Here is an 18,835-nt window from a genome sequence, read left to right as displayed (position 1 = left end):
CAATTTTCCTCTTAAATTCTCCCTATTTTCTGCCTTAATTCTCGCCACTTCCTGCCCTAATTCTCGCCATTGGCTGAGAATTTACACTGTCAGGTCCAGGTTCCTGACATTTATGAAGAAAACAATCTTTTGAAACACTAAAAATTGAAACGACCAGACCAGTATGATGATAGCTGAATTTTACAGATAAATAAATATATAAATGTTCATTTAAATCTGATCAGAACAACTCAAGTGAGCCAATGAACTACAAGAACAAGTGCCTAAAGTTCACTAGCAAGTAACCTAAGGCATTAATTACTGAAATTACAAGTTCTTCTAGTTGGAACCTTACGACAAATCACCACCGCTTTGTTGCCACAAATTGATTATGTCAGTGGCTTGATTAAGAAGAATGATCATCTGCTTCTGAGATATCCATGGCTTACTCTCAAGCAGAACCTTGAGCTCCTCCCAAGCATCTTTCCTAGGCCAAAAGTAATAGGGACTCAGAGGAATCGTGCCGTGTCCTGGAACCACTTGGTCAAGAGCAAGTCCAATGTTCTTCTCCATCCAGATGAACTTTAATACGAGCCTTGGTTTCTGCATTGGCTTCACCACTACCCCAAGCTTCTACAATTTCAAAAAATGCAAAAACAATCAACTTCTACAAATTAAGTTCGTGAAACACAATTTCATTTGGAATGTGCTCTTGCATGTGAAGAGAAAGTGTTTTTCAATCAAGATTCAATACTAATCTTTGATTATACACAACCAAGATGGAAGAATTCCAATTAAAGTGCTTGTTGGGAGCACACAGATTAAACCAGATAATCTCAACACCTGATCAAGGAAGAATCACAGATGCAAATAGTGGGGCTTGAACTTGTATCATTGAAATCAAAATTATCATAGTTTTTTACAGCATGTGATTTCCTTAAAAGTTTCGGTCCTATTTAGGTATAGAGAACATTTTCTAATTTATCAACTCCAATTTTCTATTGAATCTCCAATTAAGAAGCAGAAAACTCAATTTTCTAATTTTTCAAAATTTTATAGAGATAAATGCCGATGGTTTTTGAAACACAAAAATGTTAGGGCCAATTTATTTGTAAAATTGGAATTGAAAAATTAAAAGACATATTATCTCTCACTTAAGAGGCTCTTATAATTTCTTAGAGAACATATCATAAACTCAGAGATTACTCAGAGCTCACAGGAAAGCAGGAAAATAGCAAATTTTAATAATAAACGATGAATATTTCGATTCCAAAACATATATGCAGGAAGAACCTGTGATTCAGGTTGTGACGACGATGCCGAGTCCTTGGCGGGGGTTTCTTCTTCGGCAACGGCTTCGACGGCGGCTGCTGAAGAAGAAGCGGAAAGCTTGGAAATGGCGTCTTTTCTTTTCGCGTTGAGGCTAAATTTCAAATTGGAGAGCTTTGGTGAGTGAAAGGCGTGGGCATTGGGGCTCCAAAAGATTGAACTGTTCAAGGGTATTTTAACAGCGAGCTTCGAAGGGGGATTCATAAACATGGAGGGTTTGAAACAGCCACTCGGCTGAATCGCCAAAGATAGCATATTCAGAGAGAGAGAGAGAGAGAGAGGTATTCACAAGGGAGAAGGAGCAGTCATGTTCGTTTGATCGCTTTTGTTAGGATAAGAAGCGAAGCAAAAGCGACCACAACGGCGTCGTTCCAAATTCTGACTTTCCAGCCTGAGGGCTCGACTTGCCATCTGCAAATGATTTTGTTCTCCATAAAAACTTGGGCAATTATATTTCGTCGATAGTCTGAATTGTTAGTTTTACATCGTAAAACGTTTTGAAATATTTTTACAATGACTTTAACAATTATGGTCATTATTAAAACTAATATAGTAACGTATTAAACATTTTACTCAAATTTCAAAAGCTTATTCGGCGTTTAAAATGGCCAGCCAGCCAGCCCATTATTAGAGCAAGAGAATAAAAGAAAGAAAAAAAATCATCCCAAATACCCCTCTGTAATCTCTTGTTGAAGCCAGATATACTGTCCTGCATTTATTTGGAAGTCCCAATTAAGCAGGAACCCAATCACAGTTTCAGGAGATTTGACTCTAAAATATTGAATTCCCACTATAAGACCCAACATTTTGAAGTTCCCAGTTACAAAAGGTCTACTCTAGCAACTAGCATATATGATGACCTCCCACGTAAAGATATCCATCCATAAACTGTTACAAACAAGGAGGAAGTTTTTATAGCAACTAAATAGTGCCGCTCGCTTGTGTCAGGCTGGCGAGATATCTTCCTCGGTCAATTGTGTCGCTCTTGTGGAGAATGGTATAAGAATTGCTGATTATAAACTTATTTGCTCCTCCAGACACACTAAAAATTGGAGTCCTTTAAGAAGGCAGGGTGTTCTATTCTCATCCACTACAATTGCACGTAAAAACAAAAACTAAGGCGGAGCTCAAGACCAAGCTTCCACATGGTACTTGCCAGCCCTTTCAAGTGCTCTAAGCCACATGACTGCAGCTTCCCGGGGAACCCCACTTTCGTTCGATATGATCTCCTCGAAAGCGGACAGGACGTCTGCAGGCATTTTGGTTGAAGAACCGGCAACATAGATGGCAGCCCCCTCGCTCAGCAAACTCCACAGCCTCCTGCTCTGTTCCCGCATCTTGTGTTGCACATAAACCTTGGCTGGCTGGTCTCTTGAGAAGGCAACGAAAAAGCCTCCACCCCGATCTTCAGAAAGAACCCCGCCCTTTTGTGAATGAGATAACCAGAATTCTTTGTATAGAAAGTCATTGTCCTTGTTACGGCAACCAAAGAAGAAAAGAATTGGAGCAGTTGAACAAGAGCTACTTAGTAAGGCCCTCTGCTCTACAAATCCTCGAAAAGGCGCACATCCGGTTCCAGGTCCAATAAGAACAAGGGGAAGCTGTGGTGGTGGGGGAGGGAGGGAACCTTTATGAAACCATGCCGGTATAACAACTCCTGTTAGAAATACGATATTAATGGTTAACATATCAGCTGGCAACAAGCGATAACTACATTTGCTTCACTGATAATCAAATTGCCAAGTAGTAATATGTCAGGGTCTACAACACCCAACCACCAATCCCCCAGGACCCATGCAAGCACAATGAAAGGGGAAAATAAACCAAAGATACCATTTTTTTTATCCTTGCCCTTACTTTTTTGAGGATCAAGCCCAGCTAGCCATGCAGAACAAAGACCAGCTCGCTTCCTCTTGAAAGGTGTTGTCCATGATACCACACTGACGGTCAAATGTACTTGATTGGGATGAGCAGATTGAGAAGAAGCAATAGAAAATGCCCTCATTTTTAATGGAGGTACCAGCTGAACAAGCCATTCAAATGGCATTTGTACAGAAGGAAAGTCCTCTAATACCTAAAAGAGAAAACCAATTTATAGAAGAATAAGAGCACTGGTGGGATTTAAAAAGAAAATAAATAACACTGGTTTCAGCATTTTCAGGATCATTGATATCGTTCAGTTGGGATGCATTAAGTTAGCACCAAATCTGCAATGTTATTTTTATTTTCAAGCCAGGGGAACAGAAGGAACAAGATTGCCACTACAACATCTAAGCATTTATACCAACAGCAACTGTTTTCCTGTTTACCTAGTAATATTGCTGAGGTGTGGACACAATACCCAAAATTACATAACTGGTTACATCTTCAATTTCTCACTGTCATACTCCCAAAAGAATAATGTAGTATAACATTACCAGGTATTTGAGCAAACTGTGTCACGCTAATATGCACACATATCCTACTCTAACATCCACATTGATTTTTCCATTAACAAAATTAGAAGCCAAAATAGAGAAAAACAAATTGTCTTAGATAAATGGCCTACTACTTTTTCTACAGTATTTATTTCCTTCGTCATTTTTTCCCTTTGCAGTTTGCACACCTCATGCACACTTTCAGAAGGTATATTATACATAATGCATGCAACCTTCATAAGACAAATAGAAATGCATACAGAGACACATGTATGCATGTATATTCTGACATGCAAGCACTAATAATGAATGCTATCGAGCATTTTATGCCAATTGCTATAGCAGATTCTACACAATGGTAATAAAGACACAGTTCATAAAGGACCAGGTAGCTTTGATATGCATTAATCAAATTATGGAAAGTTTCTCCACTTCTGACTCACAAAATTGCATGAAGCAGAATAGCATACCTCCAGCACAGTTCTATTTTCCTTCTGGTTGTATTGGTATAAATCATCTCTTCCCTCAGGCGAGGCAAAATATTGAAGCCTTTCCTTTTCATGTTGAGCACTGGCAAAGTAACTCATGACCTGTGAATACCAGAATGGCACATCATTACACAAGTATTTTGCAGTTTCACAGGGAGAGCACGTAGGTAAAAACTCATGGAGATGGAACCAACATGTCCTTAATCTTTAGTTAAACAAAGTAGAAAGCCTATAGAAATTTGTATAATAAGAAGCTTGTATTTTGCCTAACAAAAACTATAAGTTGAGATAAAATAAGTACCATAACATTTTGAGGTTTGGTGGGGGGGGGGGGGTCACATTTCACATATTAAGAGTCCAACCAAATACAGTTATGCATCTCATAAACCTAAACCTAAATTGTCTCATTTATGCAAGATAACAGCGTGTCAAGGGACAAGGCCAATTTACCATATATCCAAAAAAGTAAAGATTCATTACTTCACAATAAAATTCATAATGATTAGCCATTTGAAAAGCAAAGCAAATGAACCAAAACCTGTTAAATTGACATAAAATGGAAAGATCATTTGACATTCTTTTGGAAGATCAACAAAAAATAATTGGGCAAAGGGATGTCTTTACCTCAAAGAAATAGCGTCGGGGGGAGGCTGATGCAACATCCATCGTCAATTCAACGAAAGCTTTTAATTTGATAGGGACCTTTAGATCACCTTCTTGATTATCTGAACCCCTGGGATGGACCTAATACAGATGTGTTCATATAAATATATAAATGTGTGTGTGCGCGCGCGCCCACGCACATGCATAAACACACAAACGTGTTTATAGTATTGTGAATTTTTCTAGTCCATTTCTAGCATAAGCAAATTGAAAATAAAAATACAGCAATAACATCAGCAACACTATTGGCATGATTTAATTAGAGAATGTTAAAGCAGGATTATGACAAGTTGAGTGCCCATACGCATCAAGCACATAGAAATAAGGACAAGAGTTGAAGATGCTAGCTTTAGTTTCACAAAGCATTAGCCCACTTTTCCAGTTGGCTTCCATGAATCTCAATTTTTTTTACCTCCATTCCATTACACACAATATATTTTCCATCAAATCTGTAGGCCATTGTGACTGTGCCATGCAACATCAAATGCAGAATACCTAATAGCAAAATCAACCATATGATACTCAAGTTACTAGAGCAGTAATATGCATTCATTCAAATGATCCCTAGTGATTCATTGCACACGGTATGTTTCTGTTCCAATACAATGAAAGTGACCTACACAATATCCAAGTCTTCTCATATTTATTTCCTTAAAGATTTCCTTAAGAAAAAAAGAAACAAATATAACAATTGAAGGATTGAAGTCAACAGGAAATGCATTGGAGTTCTAGAAAGTTGAGAAGTAAAAAAGATAAGCAACCATAGCATGACAAATGTGCTTTTACAATATTAATATGGACTAAAATATACTATATAGCATTATTTAAAGAGAAGTTTAATTGTTAAATGGAAATTGCTTTATAAGTTCCTTAAATTCCAAAAGTTTAACATATGTCTTTCTTTTTTCTTTTTGTTGCTAATCTCTTTCTTCCTAATCATTTGCCACATTCACGTTCCCATTCCAATAGCAGAGTTATACGGTATAACATTGGACCAATCCCCAGAGCAGTGATTGTATACAACTCCAAAAAGATGCATTAAGTATAATTTCTCTACTTCTGGCAACCTGTGTGTGAACTACATACCGTGATGTATGCTTCAGGGTCCAAATTACAACGCTGTATGAAAGCATCTATTGCTGTAGGACTTTGACCAGGGAGAATCTCAAGAACATCACCAACATTATATTCAATAAGCTGAAAGACAGGTCAAAATGTCAAACTAAAAAGAAGAAATAGGTTGCTAATTGTGGATGTTAATTGACTGATAAATTGATTTGGCAGAATTGTCTTCTATAAGGATCAAAAGAATCCTTATGACTTACAGAAGAAAGCGGCTCAAGTTCAAAGTGTCGGACATCTCGTCCACGGCCTTCTACAGTTAATGGACAATTCTTTACCTACGCATTGATTCTGAATGAATTAAACCAGCTTGAGTACATAAATAAAACAGGCATATTTTAAATGATGATGTTACAAAACTATGCTAGCTATCAGTAGGTGGGCAGTCGTAATTCAGAGAGAGAGTACAAAAATGTCTAGGCTAATATCAGCACTTGAACAAATAGCTCATTATAGAATGTATAGGAACTTTACCAAGGTATGACACAGTATTTTGTTGTTCAGAAATTATAGAGGCATCACATGGACCAAGCAGCAGAGCCTGGCATGCCAAGGACATGGTAGTACTTGGCACTGCCCAATATTGGTGGGTCATGCCACCCCCCCAAACCCCATTCCTGCGGGTGGGCCTGCAGCTCGGCGCAGCATGGCCTGTTCCCTAAGAGGAACAACCAGCAAGCCATAAATAATATGTAATGCACACACATATATATAACAACATATAAAACCTTTATCCTACTATGTGGGGTCAGCTACAAGCACCAAATTTTTCCAAGACTTACTCCATCTCTTTTTCCAGATACTTATTCCATTCCATCCATTCTCCTCACAGGAATCTTATATATTTTGAAAATTTATAATTTTAAATGGCAACTTGTAATCTGTAAACAAATTTTAAATAATAAAAATATATTAAGATATTATTTAGTATTAGCATTCTTTTGGTATTATTTGAAATTTTGTATATTATAATTTGTAAGTTGTAAGTTTGTCCTTCGTAACTTTATTTGTCAACAATTTGGAACAACAAAAATAATTTGACACATTATTTAGTATATAGCATTATAAAATAGAATCTTGTCAACAGTACCACCAAGTTGAAAAGGCAAAAGATTAGGATAGACTCTTGCTAAGCCATTACAGTACTGCCAAGTTAAAAAAAGCAACAGAAATGCTACTGGTACCATTTTCAAAAAGCAGTCAGGCCTAATCTTGTCTCGAGAAAATATTCCAGGAGACATTAAGCGAGCCCTCTCAATTTGCATCTTCAAATCTGAGACAACAGATACATTTTTATGTCATAAAAGGAACCTAGTATCAGAAATATTGCAGTGTGAAGTATATTTTGCAGACTACAATAACCAAAAGCAGCGAACTTAATTTCATAATTTGAGAAGCCAACCCCTCCCTTCAGAGAGAGAGAGATTATTAGATACATGTAAAAACAAAGCCAGTCCTTCACCATATTGTAAACTAAAACATTACTCTACAATGTCACAAATCAAAGCATACACAAACTTTAACATACTCTACAATGTAACGAATCAAAGCATACACAATAACCACCAAATCAAACTTTTTTATCTTGCCTTGAGCATCAAAACATGAAGTTACTCTCCCAATGAAAAAAAGTGCCCTTCTCTCCAAAGGCTAACTGGCTAAGTCTGTTCAGCATTGTCATGAAAATTCTGTTTTCATGAGAGCCACTTTTTTGGAAAGCATCTTTACAAGAATCACTTTCAACAAACAGTTTAGTTTTCAGCCAAATCATCCAAAATATGCTTTTAATGCTGTTATTTTTTTGGCCAATGATTGAAAAAAAGTACTTCTAAAAATCAAATTACCAGAAAGAGCATTGACAAAAATGCTTTTATTGTTAGTACTATTTGGATATAAAAATGCTTTCAACATTTTTTTAAATATTTATGATTAAATACTATTTTTAAGCGGTGAACCTAATGCATGAGGATTAAATATTCTTCTTAATTAGGAGGGTTGTGTTAAGTAGCCGACAGCCAACGTAAAACTTAGTCGGATCCAAAACAGGAACTCTAGACAAATTATGAAAAAACGTTTGGGCGTGGGCGTAACCTTTCATAGCGACACGCTACACTGCCCGCGTGTAGTGTCAAGTGAGCTAGGGTTGCTGTATCGGCGCTCGGATGTAGTGACAAATGAGCAAGGGTTCCCGCATTTGCTTGGACGGATGTGGGTAAAGAAGTTAGTCCAACATCAAAATCAAAATCAAAATCAAAAACAAAAACAAAATCAAAAACAAAATCAAAACCAAAACCAAAAACAAAATCAAAGTTAAAGTCAAAGCCAAAAACAAAATCATAGATTAAGGATTAGGTCATGGAACATAGGAACATTAACAGGCAAAGCTATGGAAGTGGTAGATGTGATGATTAGGAGAAAGATTAATATTATGTGCCTTCAAGAGACGAGATGGGTAGAGAAAAAAGGAAAAATTTTGTCAGAAAATGGATATAAAATATGGTACACAGGAAATGATCGAGCAAAAAATGGAGTGGGGATCATTATGGATAAAAGCTTAGTAGATGAGGTAGTGGATGTAAAGAGAATAGGGGATAGGATTATTATGGTGAACGTTATTCTAGGAAGAATGACTATGAATATCTTTAGTACATATGCACCACAAGCGGGGTTAAGTGAGGAGATAAAAGCAAAATTCTGGGAGGACCTAGAGGGACTCATACAAATGATACCAAGAGGAGAGAAAGTGATTATAGGAGGTGACTTAAATGGTCACGTGGGTAGAGACGGAAACGGCTATAGAGAGGTACATGGAGGATATGGATTCGGGGAAATTAATAATGAGAGCAAGTCTATTCTAGATTTTGCAATGGTATATGGGCTCATCATAACCAATACTAGGTTCAAAAAACAGGACGAACACTTAATCACATATAAAAATGTCACATTAAGCACCCAAATAGATTACTTCCTCATGAGACAAGAGAACCGGGTATGTTGTAGGGATTGTAAGGTGATACCGGGAGAGTGTTTGACTACTCAACATAGACTTCTAGTACTTGACGTCCAAGTAAGAAATTGGAAGAGAAAAAATTACATAAAACAAAATCCAAGAATCAGGTGGTGGGATTTAAAAAGGGAGAAACAACTAATCTTCAAAGAAAAATTAAGGGGTAGAAGAGAATGGAATGGAGAAGGACAGACAAACCAAATGTGGAGAGAAATGGCTAATGCCCTGAGAAACACAGCAAAGGTAGTGCTTGGAGAGACAAATGGTAAAGTCCCTAACCTTAAACAGTCTTGGTGGTGGAATGAAGAAGTGCAATTGAAAATTAAAAATAAAAAAAATTGCTATAAGGCTATATATCAGTGCAACAATGAAGAAAATAAAAAAAATTATAAAGAATAAAAAAATGCAGCAAAAAAAGCTGTTAGTGAAGCAAGGTCAAAAGCATACGAGAATCTATATAAACGACTTGATACAAAAGATGGAGAAAGGGATATATATAAATTAGCTAAAGCAAGAGAAAGAAAAACAAGGGATTTAAATCAAGTGAAATGCATAAAAAATGAAAATCAAAATGTATTAGTGAATGAGGGAGCGATTAAGGAGAGATGGAAGGAGTATTTCACAAAATTATTCAATGATGATGGCGACACAAGAGTTAGGTTAGGGACATTTTAGTAACTCCGAAGGGAACGTGCGCTATACATTTTATCGACGCATAAGTCCAAATGAAATAAGGCAAGCATTAAAAAAGATGAAAAATCATAAGACCGTGGGACTAGATAATATACCAATAGAAGCATGGAAATGCATGGGAAAAGAGGGTATCTCCTAGCTAACAAAATTATTTAACACGATTCTTAAATCAAAAAAGATGCCAGATGAGTGGAAGAAGAGTACTTTGGTCCCTATATATAAGAACAAATGAGATGTTCAAAACTGTGAAAATTACAGAAGAATTAAGTTAATGAGCCATACCATGAAACTCTGGGAGAGAGTAATAGAGCAAAGGCTCAGAAAAGAAACAGAGATCTCAGAAAATCAGTTTAGTTTCATGCCCGGTAGGTCAACAATGGAAGCTATATACCTACTGAGACGCCTAATGGAAAGGTATCGGGATCATCAGAAGGACCTACATATGGTGTTTATAGATCTAGAAAAGGCCTATGATAGAGTCCCTAGAGAAGTATTATGGAGGGTTTTAGAGAAGAAAAGAGTCCGAATAGCCTATATACAAGCCCTTAAGGACATGTATCATGGTACAGAGACAAGGGTCAGAACATGCGGAGGGGATACCGAACCGTTTAAAATTACAATAGGATTGCATCAAAGTTCTGCACTAAGTCCATACTTATTTGCTTTAATAATGGATGAACTCACTAAAGATATTTAGACAAAGGTGCCATGGTGTATGCTATTTGCAGACGACATAGTGTTGGTGGATGAAACAAAAGAAGGAGTGAACATTAATCTTGAGTTATGGAAAAACAATTTAGAATCTAAGGGATTTAAATTAAGCAGAAAGAAAACAAAATATATGGAATGTAAATTTAGTAAGAATGCAAGAGTGAAAGATGTTATAATAAAATTGGAAGACCAAATCTTACAAAGAAAAGACCATTTTCGATATTTGGGATCAGTGATTCAAAAAGATAGAGAAATTCACGAGGATGTCACACATAAAATTAAGGCAGGTTGGCTAAAATGGAGAAATGCATCGGGGGTGTTATGTGATGGTAAAATCCCATTCAAATTGAAAAGAAAATTCTATAGGACAACTATAAGACCAGTTTTGTTGTATGGCTCAAAATGTTGGGCAGTCAAATACCAACATGAGCAAAAGACGAGTGTAGTGGAGATGAGGATGTTAAGATGGATGTACGGCCATACAAGAAAAGATAAAATTAGAAATGAAGTTATTCGTAATAAGATAGGAGTAGTGCCAATAGAGGAGAAGATGAGAGAGACTAGACTAAGATGGTTTGATCATGTGAGAAGGAGACCAAGAGACGCTCCTGTGAGGAGAATTGATGAAATGGAACAATTAATCAAAAAAAGAGGTAGAGGCGGACCTAAGAAGACTTTGAGGGAGACATTAAAGTTTGATATGAAGTGTATGGATCTCAATGAAGATATGACAAAAAATAGAAATACATGGAAGTCTAGAATTCATGTAGCCGACCCCACATAGTGGGATAAAGGCTGGATATGTTGTTGTATTGTTATTGTTATTAGTGTATTGCTAATCAAGGATTCGTGTATTGTTTAGCTTTGCAGATTTGAATAGGGTCTCTAGAAAGGATATAAACCACAATATATATACACATTCATTGAATGTTATGAAAATTGCAAGAGGAGGAGGTACATGAAATTGGATTGGGATCCTCTTTTGGGATACAAAACACAAAGAGATTTTTGTTGAGTTTGATGAAAACATAAAACATTCATGGCAGAGAGTGCGTTACAAAGGAATGGTAGAAAATTGGAATTCTTAATCAGATTCAGCCATGTTTTGATCGACAGGACAGTATTATATTATACTACCAAAACATGGTATTAAAACATAATATAATTTTTGTGCACAAAATTATTATTTTAATTATTAAAATAAAAAAAATGGTGGGCTTCAACTGGCTGGTTATTGGGTTTCTCGGGAGTTGGTTTTTGTATATATATTAGGGGCAAAATGTGTTATTTATATTGGTTGAGGATAATTTCTTCCAAAAATATTTCTATTTTCTGCTTCTACATTTATTTCAGCAGAAGCTCTAAATTTCTACTTCTCCCTCAAAAGCAGAAAAATAGCTTTTGCTGTGCTGTAGAAAGTGCTTTTCAATTTTGGCCACACACTATAAACATACAAAAGCGCACTTTTTTACATACTGGCCGGCCACACTGCTAAACACAACCTTTGTAGATACTTGCAGAGACCTAAAGACAATTTAAATACTAGAGAGCAATATCTCAAGGATACACTAGCACATGCATCTAAACACTTCCTGGAAATGTCAAAATTTTGAAAATGATATCTTGAGTCTACACTTTGAATTATTAAAGCAGAGGTTTACAGATACCTTATAAGTGCATGCCAGTAGTCCTTCGCGGATACTTGAAAACAGATATCTATAACCTTAGCCACCAAAAACACATACTTTGTAGCATATATTACACTAAGTACAAGATGAAACAAGATAGCACACAGCTTATTCTCAGGTCTGCATCACCAGGAAAAACCGTCACTTAGCTTGTAGTTAACTCCATATAATTTGGAAAAACCCTCGCTTTTCCCACTTTAACTTAACATTCTGGATTGAGAAAATTGAATTATGAATTGATTAATATTACCACATTCTGGATGGTTCTAATACAAAGGACTAGGAAATAGATAGCTTCCTGGAGATTGCTTGCATAAAATGAATATCTTCTCATTCCTTTTTCCCCCTGTTTCATCTTCATTGTTATGCCTTGTTTACCAGAAGCAAACCAAGCACTTAAAATAAGCCAGGGAGAGATGAAAATTAAAACACCAACTTTTAGTCGCCACTTCAGCCAACTAACACATGTATATTTCGGACCAACAATTTATTTGTTTATCTTTTCTTCAAAGTATAAATAAAACATCAAGCTGCCTTTGCTCATAATACTCCTGCAGGTTACAACTCCAGACACAGGTGGAACACAAAAATGTTATCTTTTCAGGATTGGATGATTAACTTTCACCAAGTTAGAAAAAAGGAACAGTCAAAAGATAGACAAAATGGACAACCATCCATGGAATCGGATGCACTTTTTAAGTATGTGATGCTAGTTCATGTGTATTATATATTCTGTCAATCTCTTTTGCTTTTCCAAAAATAAAACCAAAAAAAAAAAGAATCAAATTCAAGCCCATGAAGAAGTCTAGATATACAAGTTACCTGCATTATTTGAAAATTGTGAAAAAACTTCGGCAACATCATGATATGAGATTTGTATTTTTGGTTGATCCAATGTCATATCACGGATCGCAACATCTGGACCTTCTGGGAACAATTTTGGATTCTTTTGGTACAGCACATTCCACAAAGAAGACATCCAAGGATCCAGGGCGCCTTCGTACCTAGGAATGATAAAGAACTGCTCCTATTAATGTCTTTCTCCTTAAAGTATCTCGCAAGCTGAACTTGCAGACCCTTAAACGATGAACCAAAAAAAAGCAGCAAGATGTCAATGCTTTGAAATTTTGCCTCCCTGCCTTTATATAATCTTGAAGCAAAGTATTTATGTCTATGCAATTATATTATACATTTCATATTACCAAGTTATGTCAATATCCTAAGCAGCTATCAGACAAGTTTGGTAGTAGAAAACCTTCAGCCTGAATTAATAAGGCTGAATTTCATGAGTTCTATTACATACTCTACCAAGAAGACAACATTTGGAAACCTTACAGGATTTGGTCTTAAGTTTATATCAGAAGCGTACAAACAGTGGATTGAGAAACCTTGTTTGCAAGAGAAGTGGGTGAGTGATTTGATTTGTTTGAGTGTTGAATGGCCTTTTTCCACTTTTTTTTTTTTTTGGTTGTTAGATTTTGCATTTATTTAGGACATTTATAAGTTTGGCAGTTGAGAAAGGAGCTTCACATTTTCTTATCGACTGATTCCTAATAAAGTGGATGTGAAGTTCTTTAGGTCAATTAGTATGACCAGAAATGTGTACAAAATCCTTGCCAGATCCTATCTACGATATTGCGACAGATAATTAACAGTGTCATTTTGGAACCTCAGAATGCCAGCATGGCATATTATGATATAAATCAGATTCTATATTTTATTCCAGTTGCTGATGAGGATATGGAGTCCCTCTAACCAAGAAATTGTCAAGTTTGATTTTTAACTGCAAATTTACAAGATTTTCTTTTTCATAATGACAATTAAAATACATATATATGCTCAGTTTGTTGGATTTCTTGCTCTCAGTGACTTTCTGTTACACGGACTAAAGAATGAGTGTTGGGTACAGACGTGTCCACACTTTGTCTTTCTAAACCTTTAAACTTTGGATATCAAGATAATGTATCCAAAGTTGGGTGCAACACATGGGCTGATTATTAATATTTAAATATACTACATCTACATCTGGTATAAATCTCTAATACAAAATGACGTTATCACTTATCGTTTACAACTGTACCCAAAACTATATGGAACTCATATGAAAAAAAAAAAGATTTCTATCTCTCATACACATAAGTGTTAACCTAGATCTCACCCTTATATGATCACTCAAACGAAATCTCTCCTTAATTCGCAAATGACCAGCAATCAGAAAACAAAACAAGAATCAATCAAGAACACACAACACACAAGAATTTACCCTGGTTCGGTCTTAATGAAGACCTACATCCAGCTTGGCTTTCGCCCCTACTTTCTCCACTATCTTGAATGTTAATACAAGATTACAAAGCACTCAAACTCAACTCTCACCTAGCCCAAAAACCTGAAAGCTATATAGAGTTGATACAAGAAAGATATACACTCTTCCTCACTGCTTAATCTTATCCCAAGATAGCTAGCTAACTCACAAAGAAAGCATACATAAAGTCTTCCCCTCGGCCTCTATTTATAAGCAAATAAGGCAGGGAGACTTCAACCTGACCGACTGCCTAAAGAGCAGTTACAATAACCTCGGTCAGCCCTAGAAAAATAATAAAATCCTTCTAGAAATACAGCAGAAACATTACATGAAAATATCCCTACTATTACAAGCCCTAATCTAGAACAAATGCTTTAACAATAAGTCTTAGAATTTGTTCACTATCAGATACATTTCTATGTGTCCAACATATTTCATAATATGATCTGATCATCACGCCTACAATCATTGAATAATATTTCAGATAATGCTGAAGCCAGCCCTATGATAAGTCCAGCGCACCACCTCACCAATGATAGGTCAAACTTCAAAATTCCCCATTTCAGCATTTTACAAAATTATCAATTAGTGCAATAAGCTCAAGTTACACACTGTGTGTGCGTGTGCGTGTGTGTGTGAGAGAGAGAGAGAGAGAGACCAAAGTTAAGGATAATTAACATAGACCCACTAAAACAATATCCAGCACCCAAGCATTTTGTTTTCATATTGATATGGTTAAAAAAAATATGCAAAGCATATAACCTAAAGGACAGTTGCAAACCACAATACAAAGCGTGTGCATTAGTTAACAAGGTGCATCTCATGATTTCATAGGCAAGTTATGCAAGCACCATACACAAAAAAGAGCATCCAACTATTTAATAGCTAGTGTAAAGGTTACAAATGAAAATAGTTATGCAATCATAGAGTCTAAAACGTCATATGGATGCTATAACTCAATGGCACTGCCAGTTATAATAAAAAATCCTGTTACATAGCAACATCAAAATCAATATTCATTATTTCGACACAACTCAGATCTTTCTGTAAGATCAAACAACATTTTGCCATCCATACTACTTAAGGATCTATGCTTACCCAGAAGGGTGCTGGTCATCTCCCAGCCCTCTTTCAATTATTGCTGTTGCTCCAAGATCTGAAAGTCTTTTATCAAGCCTCTTTGCAACAAACTGCAGGAAGAAACACGAATAAATTTCAAAATAACTAAATAAATAGAGGTCAAAGAAGAGATTGTCTGACTTCCTCTTGGTATTGCATGATTACAATACTCTAGTTATTCAATAATTATTTGCAATAGGAGTACATGCCATTAGAACACAATGCAACACTTTAGGGCTTGTTTGATTTTGTTGTCAGCTTTCATATGTTTGTTTTCATTTTCGTTTTCAATTTTCTATGTTCGTTTTTTGCTTTTTGTGAAAAAAAAATAGAAACTAAACATTGCATTTGTAATGTTGTCTTTTCCCAAAAATTCTAAAAATAAAAACAAAAAATATTATTTAAAAAATATATATTTTATCAAGTGTATGAGAAAAATCATTTCATCAACATCATCACAAGCCTTAATCCCATTAGGTGAGATCAGTTATATGGCTTTCGTCTTCAATCATCTTTTTCCACGGTCATGTCTTCTATAAAAACATTATATCTATAAAAGAATTTGATGGTTTGGTCATATGAGAAGAGACCACAAGAGGTCTGTGAGGAGAGTGGATGGAAAGGAACAAATCTTTAGCAAAAGAGGTAGAGGAAGACCACGGAAAACTTAGTGGGTGATGTGATAACCTCCTAGAGGAATAAATCTAAACATGGAAACAAATGGATATCTTGTAAAACAAGCAGTCCCGCTAACTCCAAAACAGACTCACAAAGGATACACCAACAGAGCAGATAGCCCAGTTCCTGGAAATGAGCTATTCCATCACATGAGGCCAAAATAACTAATATAATATCACTTTCAACAATACTGAAAATGAAGGTCCTTCAGATATCTAGGAAAAGGTACAGATAAACCTGGAAAAGAAAATCATTCTAACATGATGCTAACAAAACAACCTATATGCAGTAGATTGCCTGAAACTCTCCTTGCTTTTACACAATCAAAAACACCAAAGAAGAATGATGAATGCTCCTCTATTACAGTAAGAACTTCAGAAAATAATTAAAAATAAAATCATGATCAATGTAGCTTGTAAGAATAGAAGGACTAGGGATGGCAATTGTCAAAAAACTCAAGGACTCCTAACAATAATGGGAGGGGATAAGACACTTACACATCACTGAGGAAGGCAAAGTAAGAATGATTTGGACAGTGATGGATTCAGCCCATCCACCCTGAATTCACCTAGTTTAAAGGCATCAAAGGTGTACTGAGTAAAACTAGTCTCTTAAACTGGTATTTTGAAAAATATTCATTCTGTTTATTGCTGTATGACAAATATTATATGGTAATAAACCAATACGTGACAAATAAAATTTGGAAGCTTTAAAGAGGGAGGGCATTCAGCTTGAGACTTTGGTTTGCCAATGATGGAAATTTGGTGAACCACTAAGCAAGATTCTGGAGAATAATGGCAAGTCAATTACATGTCAATGATATAGTGGATTGAATCAGCAAGATTGATTCAAGTACTAACAAGAAGAAAAGAAGTGAATAAACATATATATGAAAAGGAAATGGGGCTTGTGGTATTAGAGAGAGAGAAAGTGAGAGGGTAAAAAGGGCTTCAAGTTCATAAAATCAAGAGGAGGAAGAGGAGGGGAAGAGGAGGAGAAGAGGAAAAAAATGAATTGGGCAAAAGAGAAGCAGACAATTGATTCATTTAATAATGACATATGACCAATGAAAGTAGGAAGCCTAGACTCGCCAAGGAAACAACGTAATTATATAAAGCATTCCACAAGCCATGCCAAGAAATAAACAAAACACCTCCTCCCTCAGTATCTAATATTGGGAAACCACAGAGGAAAATGCATACGTGCTTAGTCCTATGAACCATGTTGAAGGAAAAAATTGATAGATAGATAAATAAGCAGAACGAGATAAAATGTTAACAGCTCATCTAGAGGGAAAGAAGTACCGTAATTAAAGATAAATATTACTTTAAATTCATTACATTATATTTCTGGTAACCAGAATCACCCAATCCAAACACAGCAAACTGAACTCCTCCTAGCCAATCTTCATCCAGATTTCTTTGCAAAAGTTTTCTCCAAAACACCTAAAAAACAAACAAACAAAATGGAATGAGAAAACTAAAATGTCTCAATTTTTTAAAATGGATGCTCATTTGAAGAACAAAGCAACCTTCATGGAATCCGGTGTGTCTCCCTGCCCAGTGGTGGAAACAACAAAAATTACAGTCTTCTCATCTGGCAGCGACGTCTAAAATATATTTAAAAAAATGAGTAATATCAGACAAGACTTATGATCAAGGTGCTATTGGAAAATTTTGCACCAAAAAAAAAAAAAAAATAGGATACCACTTTTCAGCGGCCAAATATAACTAGATGAGCAAGAGGCTAAAATTAGATTAATGTAAACAAGATTAATCAAGAAAATAAACTGAAATTTGTTAGCACTAAAAAAAAAAATTGAATTGCCAAAACGATCAGGCAATGATTGAAAGCGTAAGTAGAATTAAAGACAAATCTAGGATGCCGTGATTTTGCATCAGCACAAAACCCTATCAACTGGCTGTTGACAGAGCAGGGGAACCGATCGCCACTCCAAGAGTGTACGATCTAAAGTACGGACAAGACAATTGACAAATAACCCAAAAAGATCGTGTACTGTCGTAATACCAATTAACACAATTATTAAGAACTCGATACGCCAATTGCCAAAACCCAAAAGCCCCAACGTGAAGGGAATTTAAACATTTATAAATAAAGTGCTCCGAAACCCGAATTCATTGTAATAAAAATAGGATTAAAGGCCGGCAGCAACCTTATGTTCGGTTAGCAAATGTGCAAATGCAATAAAGCAATAAACCGATTCTTCCGTAACGAGTTTTCCAGCATTCTTTTTCTCTACGTAGACGATTGAAACTTTTAGGTCGGTGTTTTCCAGGCAACAAAATTGATGTTCAAGAGTAACGAATTGAACTAAGAGCTTACGGCGTCAAATTCGTCCACGGAGAAGAGCCTGACGGGACAGCCCCTGCGCTCAGCCTCGCGGCCCAAGCGTTCAGCGGCGTCCAACGCATTTCCGGTCTGGGATGCGTATAGAATCAATAGCTTACCCTTGTCCTGCATCTCCGCCTGTTCGGCTGCTCGTTCCTGCTCTTGAGACTGAAACCGAAGCAACCTCGACTCGATCTCTACGGTCTTCTGAGTTTCATGTTTTCACGGGTTGCGTATTGGGCCTGGAATTACCCAGAGATGGCCCTTTAACTGCACTGCGCCGGCCCATA

General features: G+C 36.2%; 2 protein-coding genes across 7 annotated transcripts; both read right to left on the bottom strand.

Annotated features, from left to right (window-relative positions):
* Window positions 1-164: 164 nt before the first annotated feature.
* On the bottom strand, window positions 165-1,623 carry LOC127803505 (30S ribosomal protein 3, chloroplastic-like). The gene is made up of 2 exons (XM_052339766.1): window positions 1,273-1,623; window positions 165-612 (listed from the first exon to the last, which is right to left on the bottom strand). The coding sequence occupies exons 1-2, from the start codon at window positions 1,561-1,563 to the stop codon at window positions 331-333; spliced, it is 573 nt and encodes a 190-aa protein (XP_052195726.1). The 5' UTR covers window positions 1,564-1,623; the 3' UTR covers window positions 165-330.
* A 320-nt stretch (window positions 1,624-1,943) lies between these two features.
* LOC127803502 (NADPH-dependent diflavin oxidoreductase 1) lies at window positions 1,944-18,747 on the bottom strand. 6 transcript variants are annotated; one of them, XM_052339757.1, is made up of 12 exons: window positions 18,540-18,746; window positions 17,728-17,805; window positions 17,537-17,641; window positions 15,498-15,589; window positions 12,920-13,101; window positions 7,183-7,271; window positions 6,202-6,276; window positions 5,963-6,073; window positions 4,838-4,957; window positions 4,196-4,315; window positions 3,166-3,382; window positions 1,946-2,965 (listed from the first exon to the last, which is right to left on the bottom strand). In XM_052339757.1, exons 1-12 carry the CDS (start codon window positions 18,675-18,677, stop codon window positions 2,436-2,438), a joined length of 1,857 nt encoding a protein of 618 aa, XP_052195717.1. In that variant the 5' UTR covers window positions 18,678-18,746; the 3' UTR covers window positions 1,946-2,435. The 6 variants fall into 6 exon arrangements, with proteins under 6 accessions (XP_052195718.1, XP_052195717.1, XP_052195721.1 ...); XM_052339758.1 differs by lacking the exons at window positions 17,537-17,641; window positions 17,728-17,805 and having other exon boundaries at window positions 1,944-2,965; window positions 18,540-18,747; XM_052339761.1 differs by lacking the exons at window positions 17,728-17,805; window positions 18,540-18,746 and having other exon boundaries at window positions 12,920-13,118; window positions 17,537-17,593.
* Between the last annotated feature and the right edge of the window lie 88 nt (window positions 18,748-18,835).

This window comes from Diospyros lotus, chromosome 6 (genome assembly GCF_014633365.1).
Source record: "Diospyros lotus cultivar Yz01 chromosome 6, ASM1463336v1, whole genome shotgun sequence".
Classification (NCBI taxonomy): Eukaryota; Viridiplantae; Streptophyta; class Magnoliopsida; order Ericales; family Ebenaceae; genus Diospyros; species Diospyros lotus.
This window is presented reverse-complemented; position numbering and strand designations above follow the sequence as displayed.

Coding starts and splice junctions, on each gene's coding strand:
- LOC127803505 (XM_052339766.1), bottom strand. CDS start 1,563: ATGCTATCTTTGGCGATTCAGCCGAGTGGCTGTTTCAAACCCTCCATG. Junction 613..1,272: donor CGTCACAACCTGAATCACAG/GTTCTTCCTGCA, acceptor TTGAAATTGTAG/AAGCTTGGGGTAGTGGTGAA.
- LOC127803502 (XM_052339757.1), bottom strand. CDS start 18,677: ATGCAGGACAAGGGTAAGCTATTGATTCTATACGCATCCCAGACCGGA. Junction 17,806..18,539: donor CCGTGGACGAATTTGACGCC/GTAAGCTCTTAG, acceptor AATATATTTTAG/ACGTCGCTGCCAGATGAGAA. Junction 4,958..5,962: donor ACCCTGAAGCATACATCACG/GTATGTAGTTCA, acceptor CATCTGTATTAG/GTCCATCCCAGGGGTTCAGA.